Source organism: Chanodichthys erythropterus, chromosome 14 (genome assembly GCF_024489055.1).
Source record: "Chanodichthys erythropterus isolate Z2021 chromosome 14, ASM2448905v1, whole genome shotgun sequence".
NCBI classification, from domain to species: domain Eukaryota; kingdom Metazoa; phylum Chordata; class Actinopteri; order Cypriniformes; family Xenocyprididae; genus Chanodichthys; species Chanodichthys erythropterus.
The window spans coordinates 30,542,268-30,568,905 of NC_090234.1; the positions used below are offsets into that span (position 1 = coordinate 30,542,268).

The 26,638-nt window shown below is 36.3% G+C and overlaps 1 protein-coding gene across 2 annotated transcripts in view; it reads left to right on the forward strand.

Moving 5' to 3' along the window:
- klf12b (Kruppel like factor 12b) overlaps positions 1-20,774 on the forward strand; it is a 53,290-nt gene extending 32,516 nt beyond the window's left edge. For both annotated transcript variants that reach the window (XM_067410711.1, XM_067410710.1), the window contains 3 exons: positions 5,933-6,068; positions 15,386-15,543; positions 15,708-20,774. In XM_067410711.1, the coding sequence (XP_067266812.1) occupies positions 5,933-6,068; positions 15,386-15,543; positions 15,708-15,889 (476 nt within the window). In that variant the 3' untranslated portion in view covers positions 15,890-20,774. The remainder of the gene's footprint in view (positions 1-5,932; positions 6,069-15,385; positions 15,544-15,707) is intronic.
- The last annotated feature ends 5,864 nt before the right edge of the window (positions 20,775-26,638 follow it).

Genomic DNA, 26,638 nt, shown 5'->3' on the forward strand with positions numbered 1-26,638 from the left:
TTGGGAAGAAACATGAGACGTGATGTGTAGAAAAAAAAAAAAAAACCAAGAACAAAAATGGTTAATGCCATAATTTCATTATAGTCATTTCAGTTAAATTGTGTGTATTTAGGATACATGATGTGTTAACTGTGAAAATAGCCATAGCAAGACTCTTTTTATTCCAAAAAATGCTCAAAATGTTCACCACAGAACCCTTTTAAATACATAGTTTGAGATGTGGTGGAAATGTTAAAAAATATATACAAATTGTCTTGGAATGCATGTTTGTCCACTGTTGGACATTGACATTGTAGACAAAAAGTGTGTTATTTTCTAAATGTCCACAGGGCCATTTGTGCTCATAGTTGAAGAAACATCCATATATATAGTGAGTTGTATATGTTTCAATTGAAAAAAAAAAGAAATAAAAAGGCTGTTATAAAAGAGTGGTTGATAAAACAGCCACATATATTTCCCACCCTACAACTTCTGTAAGGCTCACAGTTATGGAGTATCTTAAGACACTATTGCTTTTCTATCAAACAGAATAGTTATTTCTGGGATGAATGTGGTTTCTTCAAATGTAGGATCTGGAGTCCCCGGTCATGCAGACAGGTCTCGGCCCCTCACCACATGCCCTAATCAGAAGCACACATCTTGTGTTCCCAAACTCTCGAGACCTCACCGGAGTGATGTTTAGGGTTGGTTTCCTGTAGGGCGAGTTTTAATACACTGGCACTAAGCCATAATGTTCTGGGTGTTGCTGTCAAATGGTGTTCGGCCCGAGCAGAGGGCACAAGGGAGCTGTTTGTTGCTCAACCTCTTGTTTATCTGGGAAGGGTGTCTGTCCCAAATGGTTGGGCAGGGCTGGGCATCCTGCTAGAAGAAGGATTTAAATACTGGGTGTCTCGCTCAGCTTGAGATGAGGAAAGAGAGGAAAAACAAGGTTTGCATAATGGGGTGGGGCGGATATTGAAGATGGGTGGCACCGCAAGCAGCCAGGCACATAGCAACATGGACTCCACCCAGAGCGCTCTGAAGCAGCACAGAGGAAATGGGGTCAGACCTGGGCGGGGTCAACAGGGTAGCAGACGTTGATATGCTTACATGATAGTGAGACTGACGGTTACATTTTACCACTATGTTGAGACACCAGTGTGCACTGATCAGCAGTGTTTAAATACCTACAAATGAATGTCTGCAAATGAATGTTTTTGTCATGACAGCTGGATGAACACAATGGACAGCGCACACTTTTACATGCTCACGCATACTCGTGTACAGGTTGCCAGGGGAGGTGGGAGGGGGTGTGCCCTTCTCCACAGCTCTGTCTCTGGCTGAGTTACCATGGAAACAGGCTATAGCTGGTAACAACAGGAGAAAGAAATCATGGGGTTTGCTTCACCACCTTTTGTGAACTCTTGCTTTTGTCATTGCCTTTATATGGACATTTTTAAGAAATATCCAGGCAAGCTATGTACTGTAGGTAGAATGAATGGATTATGGTGGAAACAGTCAGCAGAGGCAATACAGAGACAGGCCATTTTATTTGTTATTGCGGTCTATTATCTTTCTATACTATATAGTATATTCAAAATTATCATTTTTTTTTATAACTGGTTTTCCTCATGATTTAATCTCATATCTTTTAGTTTAGGTATATAGCACATTCAAAAGTGCTGCACAATTCAAAAATAAGAAAAAAGACAAATAATACATTTTCAATAATATAAAAGAAATAAGAAGTTATAAATATTTAGTGCATTAAAAACAAAGTCCATTTAAGACAAGTCATTTCACTCTGCGGCCATCTTTGAAACGCCTCTCGGGCATGCAATTGAATTGTTTGAATAGGGAAATATCATATTATCCAAAGCTTTCAATTAAATTTCATATTTGAAATCACAAATTAAATCTGACAACAACACTGTCATAAATTTTGTTTCTAAATGCTCAAATCATGATAAAAAACGGTATTTTTCAGGCTGGATCAAGTTAATACGCATGCACAGTCTGACTGTTACTATAGTAACCGGAGCTTCTAACAGCCGCTGCAGTGGCACGATGACTTTACCAATCGGTGATTGGCTCTTATTTAGAAGGCGGGACTTATTCCGCCTTATAGAGTGCCCCAGGGATGACACGTTTTTGTAGGCAAAACCCGGAAGCGAGTTAGCATTTTAGGACTTCCGGTTCCAACGCCGTAAGGTCTATGGGTTTTTTGAATGGGTTTTTGCTAAATCACCTGAAATAAGGTCTGTGGTTAACAAAGCCTCTAAATACTTTCACGTTTTGATCTATGACATAAAACACACCAGTTATAACCCACTTGTGATTCTTTTAAACTTTTACTTAAAATCGGCGGTTGCTAACAAATTGCTAAAAGGGACTACTTCCTTTGGCGGGGACTTTAGACGTCATCATGACAAACAGGACATTTGGACAGCATTTCTCATAAAAAGTGGATAAGTATTCATACACAGCGCAGATCATAATCAGTGAGCATGTTTTTAAATAGAGTTGTTTTCTAAATAAAGTTCGAGGACGCTTGGTGGTGACGACGTTGATCCGCGACTATGGTGTGCTGTAGTCCGTTTATAGCCTACTGTTAGCCTTTTATATCTGACGACTTTATTTAGGCTTCAAAATCTATAAATGTTGTGTTAACTTGTAAAGATTATCTTGATAGACAAAATGTGTAAGTGTCATAACCCTTTGTTAAACACAGAACTTATTTTCTGGTTTTGCATTACTCCATATACAGAGGTCACAATCTGCAGTCATCTGCTATAACTGATTTGTGTCTAGCCTGAGTAGACAGAATGGAGAAGAAGAGGCTCTAGGCTCTTGTAATGTGTCCAATTAATCTTTCTTTGAAATCCTCCATCAGTTTTGCTGAGCGTTTGTGGCTAAAGTGGATGTTTAAGCTACCCTCGCAAAAGGCATAGAAACAGCTTATGGCTAACAGTAAAAAGCAATAGGTGTAAAGTTAGACCAGTGTAAACCTCTCCAAGGCTGTATTTATTTGCTCAAAAATACAGCAAAAGTATTGCAAAATATTATTACAATTTAAAATAACTGCTAATATATTTTAAAATGTAATGCATTCCTGTGATGGCAAAGAATCATTACTCCAGTCTTCAGTGTCACATTATCCTTCAGAAATCATTCTAATATTCTGATTTAGTGCTCAAGAAACATTATTTCTTATTATATCAATGTTGAATAGAACAGAAATTTCAAAAGAACAGCATTTTAAAATATATTTTTGTAACAATGTAAAAGTTTCTACTGTCACTTTTGATCAATTTAATGCATTCTTTCTGAATAAAATAATAAATTTCTTAAAAAACATCTTACTGACTTAACATTAATTATATCAGAATGTAGTGTAGTTTCCTAAGGTGCATTGTCTGTAGTGGCAGCCCCAAAAAACGTGCCTCACAAAAATTTTAAGTTTTACACTGAAATGCACCTGAGACCAAATAACTGACATCTTAAGTGTTCCCATCATTCATACAGAAATTCATAAATTGGCAGCATAACTATGTCCAACACCCTATAACAAAGGGTGAGTGGCAGCATAGTGCTGTTGTCTTTAGATGCTCTCCGGGTGTCTGATCGCCTGTGCTGGTGACATGCCCACAGGACACACCGCCCTAGGCTGATTGGGAGACAGCACGGACACCTCTGATCCAGGATCGGGTCTGACAGACTGCTGAGAGAGCAGCGAATTAGACGCGTAGCCCTGCAGCCTGGGCTAACCCACATAATATTAACAAAGCTTGGAGTCAGGGAGAATGCTGCTCTCATTCTGTGGGGAATGAGATACAGTAATCAGAGATGGGTGTTCTGTGACTGCCAGTCTAAAACACTGACATATAAAGGTGTGGTTGAATTAAAAACCTGTATTTGATGACAAACTCACAAACAAGCACACACCTCAAATGTATCATACGCTATTAAAATACATGTTGTCTTAGTATTACATTATGTCATAACCAGGACGTAATAAAGCAACAAGATTTTTCCATTTCCATTTATGCATTTGGCAGATGCTTCTATTCAAGGTTGATTTTTTTTTATCAGTTCATATATTCCATAACTAACTAAACTATTAATATTCATCTAATTTTCCCAATATTCATTAATATTCATCTAATTTTCATCTGATTTCTTCCATGTTAAAGGATTAGTTCACTTTCAAATGAAAATTACCCCAAGATTTACTCACCCTCAAGCCATCCTAGGTGTATATGACTTTCTTCTTTCTGATGAACACAATCGGAGAAATATTAATAAATATCCTAATGCATCCAAGCTTTATAATGGCAGTGAGCGGGATCAATGAGTATGAGCTGAAGAAAGTGCCTCCATCCACATCCATCAGAAACTTATTCCACACAGCTCCAGGGGGTTAATAAAAGCCTTCTGAAGCAAAACGATGCATTTGTTAAAAAAAGTTATGAAGTAAAATATCTAGCTTCCACCAGACTGCTTTCTGTATTCAACTTACGAAGAAAGTATAAAACTCTCGCAGTTCAAAAAGCTTATGCTATGTCCTATGCCTTCCCTATTCAACTTATGAAAAAATCTTAACTGACGCTACGCCAGTTTTCTTCGTAAATTGAATACATAAGGCGGTCTGGTGAAAGCTAGATATTTTACTTCATAACTTGTTAAATATGGATTTACACAAACACATTGCTTCACTTCAGAAGGCTTTTAATAACCCCCCGGAGCCATGTGGAGCACATGTTTATAATGGATGGATGTGGATGGAGGCACTTTCTTCAGCTCATACTCCTTGATCCCCCTCACTGCCATTATAAAGCTTGGATGCATCAGGATATTTATTAATATATCTCCGATTGTGTTCATCAGAAAGAAGAAAGTCCTATACACCTAGGATGGCTTGTGGGTGAGTATAACTTGGGGTAATTTTCATTTGAAAGTGAACTAATCCTTTAATCTGGCTTTTTGTGTAGGATGATTTTTATGGTGAAATCGAATTGGTCCAAAATGCCTCTCAGCAAAACTGTATATTAAATGTTAAAAATGTTCTGATTGGCTGGGATTCTGTCACTTCACACCAGTGGTGTTATTGTTAACTGAAATTAAAATTATTAAGAATCCTTTACAATAATTGAAATAAAGCTTAAATACAATAAAATATAAATATTAGATGAAAAACTTTCAAAGCTTAAAATTTAGAAATGATGCCTTAAGTACTAAATTACTTAAAAACTGAAATAAAATTAAAAAAGCTAAAATAAAATATGAAAATAACAAAGCACAAAACAAAATTACTACAATTAAAAAGAAAACCGAAAAATATTAAAATTAGCTAAACATATAAGTTAATTCAAAATATTAATAAATGCTATAATATTAAATAATAGCAAATAGCAAGTACTATAATACAAAATTAAATAATACTAAAATCCTGCTTTATACAGAATTCACTTTTAATGAGTACAGAAAATGACCTTGTTGCTGGAAATGCTGTTGTATTGTGGCTGGTTACCATTATGTTTCAATATACATTTTTAAGTGAGATGAATTGAATTGTCTTTCTTTAACTTTTGGCCTTGTGGAACTTTAGTAAATAAACCACAGGGTCATTTCAACCATCTCAAAATGATGTACTGTGTTTAACAGTATAGTATAAATATAAATAATGATGATGTTTCCAAGACAGCTAATGTGACCTTAATACAATAAACAGAAAGAAAAAAAAGTTGAAATCTGTTCGTTTTAATAAAAATCAACCCCTGGGACATTAAGGTGCCAAAAGTTGAAGAAACACCCTGAAATGCTGTGCTAATTTCTGCTCAGCGTCATGTGGCATATTGTGCGCTTCTGAATGGGCCTGAAAATGGCCTCGGGCGGAACGCATATTACAGTCATGTAACTAACCTCCTCCTCTGTTGTTCTCCCCTTGCGGCAGCACAAACAGACCCCAATGGCCTGTCGCCAAGACAAATCAAAAGTGACAGTGATGATGACGACCTGCCAAACGTGACCTTGGACAGTGTTAATGAAACAGGATCCACAGCGCTGTCTATAGCACGAGCAGTGCAGGAGTGAGTATTCTCTAAAGACACACTCTCACACTCACACCAGCATACCCTGGAAATCAAGCTCCAACATATGCAGACTGACAATCTTCAGCTAGAAAATTGTATATCGACGTACTGCTAACAATGTTTTTGAAGATTCTGCTTTGTAGTTTGACTTTAAAGCAGTGGTTCTCAACCTTTTTGAGTCCAAGGCCCCCACTTAGTCTAAGACAATATTCGAAGACCCTTACATCTATGTTGAAATAAAAATACCTGTTGTAATAAAAATAAATAAACTTCAAAATATGTCATTTTAATGTGGTACATCTGTATTTTTTTCAGCATTTTGACTAGGATTATGTAAATAAAAATAAAAGTAAATATAAATAATTTTAATATTTATTGGGGCCTCCTGGTTAAAAACCACTGCTTTCACCCAAAAATGATTAAGTTTCTCAACCTGTATGACTCCTTTTTTTTTTTTTTCCCTACATATTTTGAAAAATATCTTTGTATTTTTTTTTCAGTGTGGTCCAATGAATATTGTTTTGGACCTCAATGACTTTAATTGTATGGAGAAACACTCTTTAAAATATCTTCTTTTGTGTTCTTCATAGAAACAAAATGTCATGCCGGTTTGGAACGACAAGAGCGTGAATAAATGATTACAGAATGGTCATTTTTGGGTGAACTATCCCTTTAATGTATTAAAGAGTTGGAAACGAACACCTCCTATCAAAAGACTTGTGCAAACTGTGGCTTGTAAAGAAACGTTTCATTCTTTGAAATACCAGCTCTTTGGTAACATTAGCTGTCATCTCCCATTCTTGGCGGCACAACTCCATGTGTCTTTACTCAGATGAAGTAGTCATCCCATTAAAGACAGTGACATGATCAAAACCAGAAGAGTCTCAAGCCTGCAGGCTGTAAAAAACTGTCTAGGACTTCTCCTAAAGAGTTTTCCATGAGCCAGCCCCCCTACCAGCACCCTGTCGTCTGCCTGTTATTTAGGCAAATGGTTTGGAAAGTATTCCTGGATTCCTCCGTATGTCAGAGCTCCTGCACTGACACCGTGTAAACGTTTCCCTTTGCTCCGAATGTGTTGCAAACGCACGGTACTAGGACTTTGCCCCCCAGTGCAGCAGAATGCCAAAACACAGTTTAACCAGGTTTACAGGAATGGTGTTATTGGGAGAGCTGCTGCTTTTGGCTGTTTGCAGAGAGAGGGAGAGAGAAAGAGGTCATGTGTGCAGCTGTGTTCATTCTAGCATGTGAAATAAGATAACATTGTGGGCAGCGTCGCCACAAGAATAACACTGATAGCATGGCGGACTCAATGGACGAGAACAAATAAGCATTTATCACATCAAAGAAGTGTTTGATGAAGAATATTGTCTTTTAATTGGGTCAGTGTTTTTGTGCAGTAATCGAACCAGAAAATGAGAAATGCTAGGCCATAAAATGCAGTGTACACTGAGACCAGAGCGTCTAACGGTAGGAGTGATGTCTTGTCTTGTGGGGTGAATTTGTAGACACATAGGTTGGCTGGCACCATGAGGCCCGCAGAACTAAAATAACCCCTTGGGCTCATGGACCTGTCAGAGGCCAGTCACAGCCGACCCAAAATGACTCAGTCTCCACTATAAGACTGTCCTCACCACCAGACGAGCCAATTTAGGAGGGAGAGAACTGCTAGCTCTGCACTTAATTTAAATATCCATGCAGCTAAAGAAGCCGTGTATTACAACGAGGCACTCGAGGCCAGATGCGTTATGTGCTGATATCTGGATTTAACTTGCTGATATCAGTTTCAGATGACAAGCTTCTACCCAACTTTTACATTTCTGAGAGCATGTTGAGTGACAAATGCATCTATCTGGGTAGCTGTATTTTGTGCGTTCAAAAATGCCTCCGCAATATCTATGAATGCCTATAGGAAAGGGGCTGTAATATTGTTAAAGTGGCCCTGGCAGGTTCATTTGGGTCCCTCGAGTCCATTCGGTCAGACAGTTTGAGAGTGTGGCTAAACTTACACACACACACACACACACAAACACTACTACACACTTTCAGTTCTCTCAGGACAGAAATACACTTGCATGTTCCTGCATTAATGTGGCGTAATCAAACTTCGGTACTAAGGATGGAGGATTTTAGTTATTATTTAATGCTGTTGTCTGTATTAAATTTATCGACTAATATTGGACTTATTTCTACCAATTTTAAGATATTTAAATTACTTTTGCCATCAACTATTGCTGGCTTAAAAGGATACATATATATATATATATATATATGTATATGTGTGTGTGTGTGTGTGTATGTATATGTGTGTGTGTATATACTATATATAATATATATATGTGTATGATCAGTGCGTTGAGAGCGCTCATATATGATTTGTTTGCGCATCAATATAACGGGCTCACAATAATTTTTTCTGCCATCTCTGATATAATCAGCATGGACTTTAAGTTCATCTAACTGCGTAACATAAATTATGCAATTTTACATGCTTCTGTAATCTTTTTACCGAAAGATTTTTTATATATATATCTGTGTTCTGTGTACTATTCCGCCCAGAGCAAATACATTAACATTGTCATATCCATTACTATGTTAAAATCTTCTGAGAGTTCTTATGTAGATATATAAATCTACCAGAATCCAACCCCTCTCTCTCTCTTTGGTTCTTCTCTGTCATTGCTCTCTGAAGCCTGCTTTCTCTTTGTGGGATTGCTGGACGAGATGCAGGTCTTGTTGTGACAAATGTTTAGGGGAGCATATCAGAGAACACCCTGAGCCCTGAGCAGAAAGCTTATTTCGCTTGTCACTCTGAGGGGAGAGCAGAGACAAAAGGAGAAAGAGCTCAATTCAGTCTGATTTAAAACATTTCAGAACCATTTCAGAACCATTTCAGAACAATTACAGAACAATTCATACACCCCACCCCCAAACACACAGACAAAAGCACAAAGCCAGGATGACAGGGTTATGCAGGGTTCACACAAGAGCTGTTTTAAAGGTTTAGGCATCATCTGTGTGGCAAAGCTCTGCACTGTTCTACTGTAGGTGACGGTGCTAGCATGTGTTATTTTTTGACGGAGAGTGATAACAGACATGGTTGGATCAGTGGCTGGACATGTCGAAAGGCTTTAAGTAAAATTGTATATAAAAGTGAAGAAAAAAGTGGGGTATGAAATAATAGTAGCTTGGTCCTCATCATGCTGGGGGATGTGAGGGTTAGGCTGGCAAAATGTGGATCCATACAACCAGGGGATCATCCTAGTGTTGTTGCACCATACCTGAATCTAGAGGACACCTGGTGCCTGCAGGGAAGACAGCAGATGTCAGTGCTCTTTGCCAGAGTTTTATTACATTATATATTTAAATTAAAGAGGTGTCGATAATGGATTTAGCTGATAGCAATATCTAAGCTGGGCCAATTTTTGATAAATTATCAAAAAAAAAAAAAAAAAACTTAATAAAATAAATATATTCAGTGTTTTATTTTTTTAGGGCTGTCAAACGATTAATCTCGATTAATCGCATACAAAATAAAAGTTTGAGTTTGCATAATATATGTTGGTGTACTGTGTGTGTAATTAATATGTATATGTAAATACAAACACATTCATGTATATATTTGATAAATATTTACAAGTATATGTATTTATTTATATTTTTATATTATTTATATATGAATAGAAATATTTCTTACATAAATAAGAATTTATCTTATTTCTCTTAAATATATACATTAATTTGTGTGTATTTATATATACATATTAATTACACACAGTACTCACACATATATTATAGAAACTCAAACTTTTTTGTATGCGGTTAATCACGATTAATCGTTTGACAACCCTAATTTTTTTAAACCAAAAATCCCAATAATAGCCAGTAAAAATAAATCGATCAATAAATAAAATTATATACATATATAAGATTTGGGCTCAGTAACTCAGAAATTAATACTTTTATTCAGCAAGAGTCAAAGACACATTAAAATTGATCAAAAATGTATAATATTACAAAAGTTTTCTATTTCAAATACCGGCAAATGCTGAATAGGCTGCTGAAAATTCAGTTTTGCCATCACAGGAATAAGGAACATTTTAAATTGTATTAAAATCGACAGTTTTATATTTATATATGTATATATATATATATATATAAACCAGCCTTGGTCAGCATAAGAGACTTGTTTCAAAAACATTTAAAGGTGCCCTAGAACTTTTTTTTACAAGATGTAATATAAGTCTAAGGTGTCCCCTGAATGTTTCTGTGAAGTTTCAGCTCAAAATACCCCATAGTTTTTTTTTTTTATTCATTTTTTTAACTGCCTATTTTGGGGCATAATTAGAAATGAGCCGATTCAGGGTTTGTGGCCCTTTAATTCTCGTGCTCCCTGCCCCAAGAGCTTTGAGCTTGCCTTAAACAACATAAAAAAAGTTCAAACAGCTAATATAACCCTCAAAATGGATCTTTACAAAGTGTTCATCATGCAGCATGTCTAATAGTGTAAGTACAGTGTTTATTTTGATGTTTACATTGATTCTGAATGAGTTTGAGGCTATGCTCCGTGGCTAACGGCTAATGCTACACTGTTGGAGAGATTTATACAGAATGAAGTTGTGTTTATGAATTATACAAACTGCAAGTGTTTAAAAATGAAAATAGCGACGGCTTTTGTCTCCGTGAATACAGTAAGAAACGATGGTAACTTTAACCACATTTAACAGTACATTAGCAACATGCTAACAAAACATTTAGAAAGACAATTTACAAATATCACTAAAAATATCATGTTATCATGAATCATGTCAGTTATTATTGCTCCATCTGCCATTTTTTTGCTATTGTCCTTGCTTGCTTACCTAGTCTGATGATTCAGCTGTGCACAGATCCAGACGTTCTGCCCTTGTCTAATGCCTTTCATCCAGACGTTAATACTGGCTGCCCTTGTGTAATGCCTCGATCATGGGCTGGCATATGCAAATATTGGGGGCTCACACCCCGACTGTTATGTAACAGTCGGTGTTATGTTGAGATTCGCCGGTTCTTCTGAGGTCTTTTAAACAAGTGAGATTTATATAAGAAGGAGGAAACAATGGAGTTTGAGACTCACTGTATGTCATTTCCATGTACTGAACTCTTGTTATTTAACTATGCCAAGATAAATTCAATTTTTGAATCTAGGGCACCTTTAAAAATACCGGCCCTAAAACTTTGAATGGTAGTGTGTGTGCTTATATTCATTTAAATATTTAGTTTCTCTCAAGTGTTTGTAAGCTGTAATTATATAGCATTTCAAAGTATTTTTTTCTAGATGTATAGCTTTGGCTGATTGAATCAAATGATACATTGGTCAACGTGATGATTTGAGAAGGACTATAAAGGGAAGAAGCGTCTGTACCTGTCAGGTGAATATGTATTTTCAAGTCATTTTTCACGAGTCAGACTACTGTATCACTATTTATGTCAGTGGCGTCCCCTCTGAAATATATCAGACTCTAAACATCCTGTGAGAGTTCGCCGCTGAAGTCTTTCCACTGTAAATCCTGTCACTCCCTTCATGGTCCCTCACTCCCTCCAAGCTCTCCTTCCAACATCAACCCCCCTCCATTTTTATCTTGCCACCAACTTTCATTCTCACAGAAACTCTCTCTGTGACTCTCTTTCGCTCTCTTGTAATTTCTCTGAAAGAGAGAGAGAGAGAGAAAAAAAACAACCTGTTTGGCTCATTGCCTCTTTCTCGGCTTCCCTTTGTCTCCTCTTCTCAATTTCACTTCTCCCCTCCTGGGTCTCTTTCTCTCTCTCTCTTACACACTCTGCGTGCGTTTGCTCGAGGCAGCGAGAGAGAGTTCAGCCTCATTTCTCACACATTGGCTCATTTCCGCTAGGCCTTCGCTTGGCAGCGCACCAACACCAACAGGTGACCCAGGAGCAGGGGAGAAACAGGAAGTGGGCTGCGTGTGGTGGAGACAGTTCACTGGAGGGGTTGTCTGGCTCCGCCTCCTTGGCCCTTACTGCCAGGCCCAGCCCATGCCAATCAGCAAAGCAGGGGACATAGAGCTCTTATTACCTTAGAAGGGAAGGCGAGCGAGGACAATGTAATGTAATTAGGCACTCCTCTCTGTCTCTACCTATGGGAGGAATGGAATAAAATGACTTGTACGCTCTCTCGCTTTCAAACACAGCATGTCCTCACACTTACGTGGCTCTCTGCTCTTCTCCAACAGTTCAGTGAGCTCATTGGTTGATATCATGTACAAATCCTCTCAATGAGAGCCAGCTTTACAGTCTGAAATCAGGCCCACCGTCTGGAATGGCAATAATTCATTTTCCCACAGCAATCACATCAGACAGTGTGTTAATACTGTAGTTTTATTCATCTGATCCTATAATATTGTGATAATATTGATTTGGAATAAGTATGTAAAGACATTTTCTTGGAATTCTAACAGCAAACTAACAAGCAACAAATGTCACATCCCTGTAAGAATTATGGCTTGATTTGTAAGAAAAAAATGTCATGTTTTTTGACTCTGGATCAGATATTGTACCATCAAAATGCAGCAGGCATACAGCGCCATCTAGTGATACATTTTGAGTAGAACATTGGCAATGAGTCAAATAACTTTTTTTTGAAAAGTTCAGTTAATAATCAGTAAAATATTGCTTAGTGAATAAATTTATTTTTTCTTACAGTACTGTATTATATATATATAATACCACTAAGATTGTTTGGAACCACTAAGATTTTTAAAGTTTTTAAAAGAAGTTTCGTCTGCTCACCAAGGCTACATTTATTTAATTAAAAATACAGTAAAAAACAGTAATATTGTGAAATATTATTACAATTTAAAATAACTCTGTACTATTTAAATATATTTGACAAAGTAATTTATTCCTGTGAAGCAAAGCTGAATTTTCAGCATCCTTACTCCAGTCTTCAGTGTCACATGATCCTTCAGCAATCATTCTAATATGCTGATTTGCTGCACAATAAACATTTATGATTATTTTCAATGTTGAAAACAGTTGTGTACTTTTTTTTTTCAGGATTCCTTGATGAATAGAAAGTTCAAAAGAACAGCGTTTATCTGAAATACAAAGCTTCTGTAGCATTATACACTACCGTTCAAAAGTTTGGGGTCAGTAAGAATTTTTATTTTTTTTAAAGAAATTAAAGAAATTAATACTTTTATTCAGCAAGGATGCATTAAATCAATCAAAAGTGGCAGTAAAGACATTTATAATGTTACAAAAGATTAGATTTCAGATAAACAATATTCTTTTGAACTTTCTATTCATCAAATAATCCTGACAAAAAATATTGTACACAAATATTTTGTACAATTGTACACATTAAATGTTTCTTGAGCGGCAGATCAGCATATTAGAATGATTTCTGAAGGATCATGTGACACTGAAGACTGGAGTATTGATGCTGAAAATTCAGCTTTGCCATCACAGGAATAAATTACTTTGTGAAATATATTCAAATAGAAAACAGTTATTTTAAATTGTAATAATATTTCACAATATTACTGTTTTTACTGTATTTTTAATTAAATAAATGTAGCCTTGGTGAGCAGGTGAAACTTCTTTTAAAAACATTAAAAATCTTAGTGGTTCCAAACTTATGGACTGTACTGTGTATATATGTATATATGTATGTATATATATATATATATTATTAGGTACAGCTGTTCAACTGCAAATATCCTATCAGCTAATCACATGGCAGTAACTCAGTGCATTTAGGCATGTAGACATGGCCAAGTTGATCTGCTGAAGTGCTGAAGAAAGGTGATTTAAGTGACTTTGAGTGTGGCATGGTTGTTGGTGCCAGACAGGCTGGTCTGTGTATTTCAGAAACTGCTGATCTACTGGAATTTTCACACACAACCATCTCTAGGGTTTGCAGAGAATGATCCGAAAAAGACAAAAATACCCAGTGAGCGGCAGTTCTGTGGGCACAAATGCCTTGTTGATGTCAGAGGAGAATGACCAGATTGGTTTGAGCTGATAGGAAGGCAACAGTAACTCAAATAACCACTCGTTATGACCGAGGTATGTAGAAGAACATCTCTGAATGTACAACACATCAAACCTTGAAGCAGATTGGCTACAGCTGCAAAAGACCACACAGGGTGCCTCTCCTGTCAGCTAAGAACAGGAAACTGAGGCTACAGCTTGCACAGGCTCACCAAAATTGGACAATGGAAGATTGGAAAAAATGTTGCCTAGTTTGATGAGTCTCGATTTATGCAGCGATACTCAGATGGTAGGGTCAGAATTTGGAGTGAACAGCATGAAAGCATGCATCCATCCTGCCTTGTATCAACGGTTCAGGCTGTTGGAGGTGGTGTAATGGTGTGGGGGGTATTTTCTTGGCACACTTTGGGTCCCTTAGTACCAGTTGAGCATTGTTTTAAACGCCACAGCCTACATGAGTTTTGTTGCAGCCAACAAATCTGCAGCAGCTGCGTGTTGCAAAATCTCTGAGCAATGTTTTCAGCACCTTTTTGAATCTATGCCTGAGGAATTATGGTAGTTTTGATGGCAAAAGGGGATCTAACTTGGTACTGGCAAGAAATAAAAATAATAAAGTGGCCGGTGAGTGTGTGTGTGTGTTCTGCTGTTCTTCTGAACTTTCTACCCATTAAAATAATCCTGGGAGAAATGTATTGCGGTTTTCACAAAAATATTAAGCAGCTCAACCGCTTTCAACATGTATAATGATAAGAAATGTTTCTTGTGCAGAAAATGATCATATTAGAATGATTTCTGAAGAATAACATGACACTGTAGAGTAATGGCTTTGCCATCAAAAGAATAAATTACATTTTAAAATATTGTTTTTTTGTATTTTTGATCAAATAAAGGCAGCCTTGGCCTAGCTTGTGAGGAACACTCAATAGAAAAACATTGCTTGCCTTTGTTTACTTCTTATTTCATTATATTAAGATGGCAAACTAACATTCACAAATCAGGTAAAATTTGATTTCCTTTGTTTTGAGATTCACCTCTCTGGGAGCACTGAAAATTATTGCTTGAAACGCTGCTGTGTTATACATTATTGCACTGTCATAATAAAGATAAAGTAAAACTGACACATGGAAATACGTGGTCCGCCTACTACAGCTTTAAAATGTTTTTCTATCATGTTACCACATGGTGGCAGCAGTTGGCTTGTATACATGCTGCTGTGTCCAGTATCTTGTTTAGGATGCTGAATAAGTTACTTTGCTATTTCCTGCAACATTGTAATGCTTTATATAGTGATTAAAACATCTCTCTCTCTCTCTCTCTCTCTGTCTCAGTTCCATGTCACCATTCAGTATTGAGAGCATTCGACGGCCACAGCCACCGGATTCTCCAGACTCCAAGAAAAGACGTATCCACAGGTGCGACTTTGCAGGCTGTAATAAAGTTTATACCAAGAGCTCCCATTTAAAGGCACACCGGAGGACACACACGGGTAAGTGAGCACACAAATGCAGTCTATACACAGAGTTTCACTATCAATTTATTTGATTTTGGTGGATTCTAGTTAACCATTCTTAGCTTACAATTTCCTTAATATATTTCCATATTTGCATCGGTGTTTCTTTCTGCTTAAGTGTGATCCATTATCTCCACCAGGTGAGAAGCCATACAAGTGCACCTGGGACGGCTGCACATGGAAGTTCGCCCGCTCGGACGAGCTGACACGGCATTACCGTAAACACACAGGAGTCAAACCCTTTAAGTGTGGGGACTGCGACCGAAGCTTTTCCCGCTCAGACCATCTGGCCCTGCATCGTCGCAGACACATGCTGGTCTGAACACACTCACACACACGGGAGAGCTGGATCTCCCCCAATAGTGTTCAGCTGGGCTGGATACAAAAACGGCCATCCCTGCCCCTGAGAAAGAAAGAGAGAGAGGATAAAAGAGCAAGTGAAGGTGGAGTACAATGCTTTCCCCACATTTGCTGAGCTAAACAGGGTCCATTCAGGGAGGGAGGAGGCTCATCTACAGGCCTGAAACATTTGGAGTCCAGGATGTTGATTGTCTCATGTGTGTTCAAAGGAATATTTCACTCGGACAAACCGTTTGTTTTCTGATTTTTCCATTCTGAGTCATCCTTGTGTTCTGTTTAAACATGGCTGCTTCCCAGTCAACATCTACAATGTGAAGAAAAGCAGAGTGGAATGGCTTTACGTGTTGTTCTGGCAGATGCAAAGGGGAGCTTGACCGGGAATTGTACGCTTGCACAGTTTTTTACATTTACCTTTTTGTGGAACATCAAGAGCCAGACGCATCTGTGAAGGATCATGCAGTTCTTCTTGTGTCGGAGACTTTGTGCCAGTGATTCCGGACGTTTCAGAGGGTTGCCATTTACAGGTCAACATACCAGCGAATGAGATTACACAAAAAACAACTTATATTTTGGGTCAATATATCTTCTGGTCTCCCCAACTGTTGGTTTTATATTGAAATTGATTCAATTTGATAAACAGACAAAACATATATGGGCTTCTGCAGTCTACCATCCAAATTTGTCTTAATTACATCACACCGACTAACTAATTAGAGTAAATCTGGATAATGAGGGTCTACTCAGACAGGTAACTTGTGGTAGAAGAGCAATATACTCATTCTGAGCACCAGATGGGTGAGCTGGAATGGCTCTCACCCTTATACAGTACGTACTGATCTATCTATCTACTTACTGTACATATCTATCTATCTATCTATCTATCTATCTATCTATCTATCTATCTATCTATCTATCTATCTATCTATCTATCTATCTATCTATCTATCAAGTACGTACTTACATCAGGTGGCTTTGAAACATGGACAAAACTTGGATTTCTAACAGTGCCGTTTTGTTTTCTATAATTCAGATACCTCTTCTATTTATAGTGGATTTCTAGCTGCCACATTTTGGAGGTGAAGTCACTCACAACTTTGTACAATATGCAGAGGAATTCTCTTGCTGAATATCCTCTGTTTTCTTTTCCTTTTGTGAGATTGCTTTTGGACTATGAAGCTTAGATGTAATTCATGGTCAGTACTTACTGAAGTCCTGTAAGTATTGTGTTAATGCTTCAGTTAAAGTCTTTGAAAAGTGCATCCATTTGCTAATTATTTTGAAAAAACTTCATTTAGTTAATGCATTAGGTAATATTGAACTAACAATTTATGTACACTACTGTTCAAAAGTTTGGTGTCTATAAGAAGTTTCTCATATGTTCATAAAAAATACAGTAAAACAAAAATAATGTCAATTAATATTACAAATTAAAATGGTTGTTTTCTATTTTAATATATCATGCATTAATGTATTCCTGTGATGGCAAAGCTGAATTTTAAGCAGTCTTCAGTGTCACATGATCCTTCAGAAATCATTCTAATATGCTGATTTGATGCTCAAGAAACATTTATTATTATTATCATCATTGTTGAAAACAGTCGTGCTGCTTAATATTTTTATGGAAACCCTAATACATTTTTAATGATTATTTGATGAATAGAAAGTTTAAAGGAACAGCGTTTATTTAAACAGAAATCTTTTGTAACAGTGATACTGTTTTTACTGTCACTTTTGATCAATTTAATACATCCTTGCTGAATAAAGGTATTAAAATAAAAATCTTACTGACTCCAAACTTTTGAATGGAAGTGTGCGGCACGACAGTATTTCAAGCATTTATAAAAAAGGTCAATCATAAATATACAATTGTTCTATCCATGATGCATTATACAATTCGTCTTTTTTCTTGATCAAAAGTACTGTTAGTTTAAACAACTTGAAATGATTAGTGTATGTAAAAATGAACCCAGATTAATAAGTGCTATTGAAGTATTGTTCCTGGTTAGTTTATAATTTCTAATGTATTAACTCATTTTAAAATTGAGCCTTATTATGAAATGTTACTAATGTTTTACCACCCACACATATCTTCGCGTCATCCTCGCGTCACACCATTGGAACAATCCCCAAAGCGACCAGTAGAGGGCAGCCAGTGAGCTACCTTTCAAAAGCGATCTCTGAAAGGCGCTCTGTTTCTTCTTTTTAAATATTCTTTATGCATTCTAATGTTGGAGATGTTGGAAAGTGAAATATTTACTGAGCCATATCTGTTGATATTAGAATTTGTTCTGTTTAGTTAAGAAATGTCTCCTATCTATCTATCTATCTATCTATCTATCTATCTATCTATCTATCTATCTATCTATCTATCTATCTATCTATCTATCTATCTATCTATCTATCTATCTATCGAGGTATTTCTTAACTTCTATATAGACACACTACACTAACCAAGATACTCAAAAGAAGCAATATGCCACACTTGTGTGAATACAAGTTTTTTTTTTCTTCTTTTTTTTTTTTTTTTTCCACATATACTGTATCCAGATAAATCCACTGTACGTTCCATGATCATGTTCATGTTAAGGTATAAGTTTTCACTGTCTAAGTTTCTGTTTCTGAAAGGACATCTTCTGTCCCTGTGATCCATATGCACTTTCAAGTGGCCACAGAAAGCCATGTGATCGCTTCTCAGATGATTAGATATGACTAGAATTTACATTCAGAAGGTCCACCTGACTGCATGCACAGACAGATCAGGTGATCAAAAACACACTGACTAAATCTACAATCAATCACACAGTTGCTGGGGCATGTCAGGACTTTTCGTCACCAACAAAAGGAAACTAAACTCAAATGCTGTGAAAGGAAACATGTCAATAGAAACATTCTTTACTTAGTAGCCGTTTGTTCGTTAAAGACGACCAATCAATTTCGAGCATTTTCTGTTTGTTCGTTCATTCTGAAGTATTATGATCCACCATGTTTTATGTTCCTTACTATGTATTTGTGTACACACGTGTGTATTCTGTTGTATATGGGCTTGAACATAACATGAGCACCTTGTTTTTATGAAGTATGGAAGTAATTATTTTAAGATAGATGTGACATTAATCTCCATTGTATCTTATCATCATATTCTGTATGTTGAAGCGTGTCTGTAATGTGGGGCACTTCATCTGCATATGACTATTTTCTGTACAAAAAAAAAATACTTTTAAAGATGTTGTAATATATGTGAAAGTGAAAAGATATTGCTCCGTTTTACAGGCTGTAAATACCTATCAAAATAGGGCTTTTTTAAAACACAAGGGATTATCTTTATACGTAATATGCAGATTTTTCAGAGACATTCATTTAGCTTATATAAAGAAAAGTGTTCAGCTGTTCTGTGTGTGGGAGGACAATGAAGGATTGTCATCTTAAAGAGATAGTTCAGCCAAAACTGAAAAATCTGTCATCATTTACCCACATTCATGTCGATCGAAATCTGTATGACTTCCTTCTGAACCTGAACTGACTGTATAGATATTGTGTTCAGAAGAAAGGAAGTCATACAAATGGATTTTCATGAATTTTCATATTTGGCTGAATTATCTTTGTAAACGCACATGTAGGACCAGTTCAAGCCCCACTCTGAACAGGCTGAGCAAAACCGGTTGCAGTTGCATGTCATTTTTATAAACAATCAAAATTAAATGTTCATTACAGTATTCAGGCAAAGCTGCCTCATTTTTAGAAACTATTTTAATGTTTTTATACTGACTCTAAAAATGTGAATAAAGTAAAAACCCAATGAAAAGAGTGTTTCCATCACAGTATTCAAGAGTCATGAGCAACAAATTTACAAATAAAGTGATTGATATTCTACCGGTAAGATTTCAGAAAAATCAAGGGTTGTTTTACTCAATTCTGCATTACTTTCCCTCCCCTTTGACATTCTTATGTTTTTTTGTGGCATAATTTTGCAAAGGCAAACAGGGTCAAAGTTATGCAATAATGAAGAGTGCCTAGTATTATTAAGATTCCCTCATACAGGAAGTTAATCACCCAGACGTGACACAAAGATCTGTTCTTTTAAAATGCACTGAGCCTTATGAACCATTTTGAAGCTGTAAATATCCCAGTTGGTGTTTGTTGAACATTCTTTATGTGTCTCCTATGGAAGCTGCATAAGATTTATATGGAAGGACACACTTGCTTAATTATAACAGGACTCCGGTTTACCTCTGACTTCATAAAGTCGTGTGAACTTCTCATGCGCCCCCAGTTATGGAAATCGAGCAGTCGCAGGAAATATTCTGAATGTTAAGAAGACACTGGTGGTACGGCGTAATAATTGAACAGCTTTTCCCCCCTTGAGTCTCTGTAAAATATTGCCTTTGTTTATGTATTTACTTTACTTTCTTTGGAATCAAGTATTTACTCAATGGCCTTTGTTTCTTGTTTTGCTGATATTCTGTAATTATCTATCTTGTATTTATGTATAGTGTGTGTATTGTAAATATATTCAGAGCTTTTTTTTGGTTTTATTGTAAAGTTGTGATATTTTTCCCTGCTAAACTCTAAAGGGATTCCCTTCCCATTGGATCCTGTTGGAGGATGTCACATCCTGATCGTTTCAGAGGTTAAAAGTGTTTCAGCTTTATTTTGCTTCTCCAGAAGTTGTCTAAATATTCTGTGCTTTTTGCTATTCTCTGTATTTTCTTTCTTTTTTTTCTCCAGAAGATTGAGCTGTGAATTGAAATTGAGGTTACACATTATACTTGTTTGATAATCTAATTGGAGGCATGGAAGTTAATAAACTTGCATTTTGTATGGAACACATTGGCATAAAGTCGTGTATTTACATTTACTTTACATTGACATTTCAAAACTGTTCATAGAATAAACATGTTCAGTCCTAAATCCTGAAAAATTAGCATTTTTGTCCCATTGTTTTTCGTGAGATTTTTTTAATGGCTTTTTATAGCATTAATATAACATTATGAAAGTTGCTAATAAGTACTAAATCTGCCACATTTAAAAACAAAAAAACATGCTAATGGCAATTTATTGTTATGGCTTGGACAACAAATTGACATCATGACTGAACAGCTCTATAGAACAGAAAATGAACACTACCAATTTCTTTCATTTGAAAGCCCCATTTCTAGCTTTTGTTAGAGGGATAGTTTACCCAAAAATGAAAATTTGATGTTTATTCGCTTACCCCCAGAGCATCCAAGATGTAGGTGTCTTTGTTTCTTCAGCAGAACACAAATTATGATTTTTAACTCCAACCGTTGCCGTCTTTCAGTCGTATAATGCAAGTCAGCGGGAACTTGGACTATAAGAGTAAATAAAACACGACACACAAATCCAAATTAAACCCTGCGGCTCGTGACGACACATTGATGTCCTAAGACACGAAACGAATGGTTTGTGCGAGAAACCGAACAGTATTTATTTCATTTTTACCTCTAAAACACCACTATGTCCAACTGCGTTCAGCATTCGCTTGGTGATGTCTGATCGCGCTCTCACAGCGGCAGTGATGTCTCGCGCTCATTGAAGTATATGCGCAAGACATCACTGCCGTTGTCAGAGCGCAATCAGACCAAACGAATCGAGTGATGAATGCAGTTGGACATTGTGGTGTTTTAGAGGTAAAAAAATATATAAATACTGTTCGGTTTCTCGCACAAACCGATCGTTTCAAGTCTTAGACTATCAGTGTGTTGTCATGAGCCGCAGGGTTTAATTTGGACTTGTCTATGGAAGTGTTTTAGACTCTTATTGTATGAGTTCCCATCCACTGGCATTATAAGACTGACAGACGGCAGCGGTTGGAGGTAAAAATCATCATTAGTGTTCTACTGAAGAAACAAAGTCACCTACATCTTTTGAGACCAAAACCATGCATATGCTCCAAATGGTTCAAGAACAGTATGCAATTTACTTTTGGTCCAAAACTCAGCACAGTTCTTATAGAACCAGGAAGTATGACCATATGAGCCCAGTTCTGTCAACACTGAACTTAAACATTGTATACATTTAAAAATTTTGCTAATTACTTAAAAAAGCACTAAATGGTTTAGCTCCCTGGGAACCTGAGCGAGCTCTTAACGCATTATAGTCCTTCCCATCTATTGCGATCAACTGCATGCAGGTGGTTGATCCTTTTCCTATTTAGCACCCAAACTCTGGAATAGTCTTCCTAGCATTGTTCAGGAAGCAAACACACTCTGTTAGTTTAAATCTAGACTAAGAACACATCTCTTTAACCTGGCATACACATACATTTCTATTTTCAAATCAGTTAAATGATTGTTAGAAACCGGGAACACTTCCCATAACATCCAATGTACTTGTTACATGATAAGAAGAATGCCATCTATGCTATTATTACAGGTTACAAAATGGTCCTCACTGCAGAACATGAAATCCAGGGGGCGAGGTTGGATCCAGATCCAACTCCTCTCACTTTACATATCCCCTAAATCTACCCGTCTCCACCCCATGATCCCTTAATCTACCTATCCTCACCCCCTGGGTCTGGATCCAACTCCTCCCACTTTATGTCTCGTGTTCTGCAGTGAGGAGCTACTGGATCCAGACAGTATCCAGATCAGATGGTGAACCTGCACCTACACAAGACCATATCTCAGCCCTGAAGTGTTCGTAGAGATTGTGTCAACGAGACAATCGCCTGTGAAGGCCTCGTTGACACGACAGCTATCGGCATAGATCATCAGCAAAACCCATCTCCATACAAGCGTGATGACCCGATCTTCAACCAGATGGAACTGGATTAAATATTTTGAATGCTCCAAAATTGGCTCCGATCCCTATTCTGACTTCTGACTTGTGATGAAGCCTGAATCATAATCATAGTGTTCGTTTGTTGACCAGAGTAGAACTGGCCCCCCAACTGAGCCTGGTTTCTCCCAGGGTTTTTTCTCCATTCTGTCACCTGATGGAGTTTGGGTTCCCTGACACTGTCATCTTTTGGCTTGTTTAGTTGGGGACACCTGCTATTTCAACAATGTTATATAGATGAAATGCACTAAATTAATAAGTCATTATTTTATAATGGAACTAAATCGACAATGAACTGACTCAAGCTAGAATTTTCTTCTAGAGCTGCTGTACAGCTGGAAAAAAAAAGGGGTAACACTTTACTTGAAGAGGTGTGCATAAGACTGACATGACACCTTCATAATCATGACATGACATGTGTCATGAATATGAAGGAGGTTTTATGAATGTTTATGACAACTGTCATTAAGTGTCATTCGCTCAATTATGTCATTTTTAATGCAAAGATGACATTGTTTGAGATGTCCGAGTTATGACAACTTGACGTAAACCAACACATCATAACCTGTCACTGTCTTTGTCATGACAACTTGACATCATTTAGCTTTATGGGTTAACATTACATTAAACTGTCATGTGGTTGGTTTTGACATTGGCTGTCATGAGGCCATTTTAATAGTGTCATGAATATGTATCTTGAGCTCAACTACAGTAATACAAAATGAATTTTTTAGAGACATTAAAATGTCATTAAGTGACAATACTCTGACAAATAATTTTATAACAGCGTCATGACTATTTTTCATTTCATGTTTTTTGTTTTGTTTTGTTTTTTAAGTTTCCTCCAACAGAAGGTCAGATAATAGACAATTTCAAATTTCGTAAAAAAAGATGACACTGTTATAAAATAATGGTAACACTTTATTTTAGGGTCTTTTAACTAGTTGCTTATTACTATTAGCATTCATATGGCTAAAATATTGGCTATTTATTAGTACTTATAAAGCACATATTAATGCCTTATTCTGCATGATCTTATTCTACATTCTTAATCCTTCCCAATACCTAAACCTAACAATTAACTATAATAAGCAGTAAATTAAGAGTTTATTGAGGGAAAAGTCATAGTTAATCGTTTATATATGTGTTCCCTATACTGAAATGTTACCAAAATAATGTAATGTAATGTGAACCCATAAAGCGAAGTAGTTTTTTAAGTTTGATAATTAATCTGCTATGTCATGTTTATGACAATTTATGATGTTTTGCTAATGTCAAGTTGTCATGACAAAGACACTGACAGGTTATGATGTGTTGGTTTATGTCAAGTTGTCGTAACAAAGACATCTCAAACGATGTCATCTTTGCATTAAAAATGACATAATTGAGCGAATGACATTTAATGACAGTTGTCATAAACATTCATAAAACCTCCTTCATATTCATGACACGTGTCATGTCATGATTATGAAGGTGTCATGTCAGTCTTATGCACACCCCTTCAAGTAAAGTGTTACCAAAATGGTTGTTGCATAATTTTCCTGTTATCACTGTAAAGCTGCTTTGAAACAATCTGTATTGTAAAAAGCGCTATATAAATAAAGGTGATTTGACTATTTAAAACAAGTGTTCTTTTAAACTTTCTATTAAAGAATCCTGAAAAAAATGTATCATGGTTTCCACCAAAATATTAAGCTGTCCAACTGTTTTCAACATTATAAGAAATGTTTCTTCAGCACCAAATCAGCATACTGTATAAGAATGAGATCTTAAGGATAATGTGACACTGAAGTCTGAACACAGGAATAATTACATTTTAAAATAGAAATGTAATATTTCACAATATGATTGTATTTTTTATCAAATAAATGCAGTCTTGGTGAGCATACAAGACTTTAAAAATGTAAAACATTTGAAGGGTAGTGTATTTATCTGAGATCAGGGCCTTTATAAGACTATAAACACAATTCTGTGTAAATAATGCTTCGAGTCAGATGAACAATGCATGGAATTACTACATTTTTGAGTCGCATGAAACATTTCCATTGATATTGCTTTCATACCAGTGAGATTTTCCCTTAAGGGTATGAGCAACATCACAGTGTCCTATAAGTGCTTTCAGTAAATGGCATTCACTAAAGAGGATCACAGCTTAGCTACTGTTTGATCCATACTCTCATCTGGAAAGATCATCTAAATGTCAGGTCAAATAGAGAATTAAACTATTGTTCCTTTCCATGAAAGAAAAGAAATGAGTTCCCTATTGACACAAGGCTTTTCAAAGAAACATGAAGGCATTGGCTTCACGATAACAATCTTCCTCAGAGACAAAGCAGTTGGGATGATTCCAGTTGTGTTTAAGAAGTATTATATAACAAAGATTTTTAAAGTTATTAGCAGCAATCACTAATAATAATATATATAAAAAAACATCACTCTGTTTGGCCAGTGAGTTTTCACATTGAGGTGCAATGTGAATGAGCAGACTTAGCATGCAGCTAGCATGCTAATCTCTGCTAAAATGTTTAAAGAAGCCACACAGAAAAAAAACTCACACTATAAGCTGGACAATACTGACCTCAAAAGTACAAATTATCTTGAACTTTGTTTGGAAGTTGTATTTTTATTTGATAAAGACTACATGTTTCCGTCTTATGACTTAGCAATCTTCTGAAGTTACAATACATTAACATGTAGTCCATTCAGTTGACTTTTTTGGTGTATTTGTTCCGGTGTGGGCCTGACAGTTATTTTATTTCTGGATGATAGCATCAGTATCTATCACCAAAGCGGGGAAAAATGTGTGAATTACTCATGTTCAGAATGTAAGAACTGATTCAGAAAATAACATACACCCTAATGATAAAAAGAATGCATTGTGAAAACGTCATGGTTATTTCCATGACTGAGACCTTTCTGCTGTTATTCAAGTGATTTGTATACAGTCAAGATAATTATAGTATCAATTTAATTGGGTGTTACCACTCAACACTATCAACTTTTTTTACTCAGCGACTTAAAATCTGACAGCCAGTATTAGCAACTGTAACCACACCTCCATTTATTCACCTAATCACATGTGAGCCAGGGCGAGGGGATACTCCAGTTTAGCCCGGTAGACTAAGACTTTAAAGATCTGCCTCTATATTATGTCTAATAACAGTAATGATATACATACTTAACATTAACTGTACTTATCTAAGTACTGCAAATTAGAGCGATTAGAGGGAGTGTTTAACATTTTAATCTTAAGCAGTCTGAACCTTTAATTACAGCAATTAAGAGTTTTTCTCTTTCGGTTTTGGTCACAAAATGAAGAACTTCTAGTTACAAATCTTGAACAGAGCAATTCCACTCTCTTTAACACATATAAACAATGTGGATCCTCGTATTACATTACCTCAGATATAAAAACAAACTCCATAAGTCCTCGGTCTATTTTACTTCCATCTCAATAACAACGTCAGCTCATCATCTGTAATGAGTCCCTTCTGTTATGCATTTACAATCTCTGAAAAATAAGGCAGAAAACATTTTATCACTGTAATGGAAAATAAGAGGTTTTATGAGGCCACACATACAGATGTAACACACCAAAAGCCAAACTAACTAATGTAAACAATCATCTGCCACATTGTTCCACATAATGCAGCACTATTAGTTAGATTTTTAAAACCACTTCCCAGTAACCCAGTGCACATTTCATGTGATTGTTGAGTTACATTTTATAAAATAGAAATTAAAAAAAAAAAAAAATCTGTGCAAAATAAATACACGTCATATGTACATTTAAAGCTATCATTTATCCCAAACAAATGCATAGTAAGGAAAAATAAACAACTATGGAAGTAATCGATATCCAACCTGTCCTCTTGCCAGGAAAAATACAGCATTTGTACCACTTATTGCA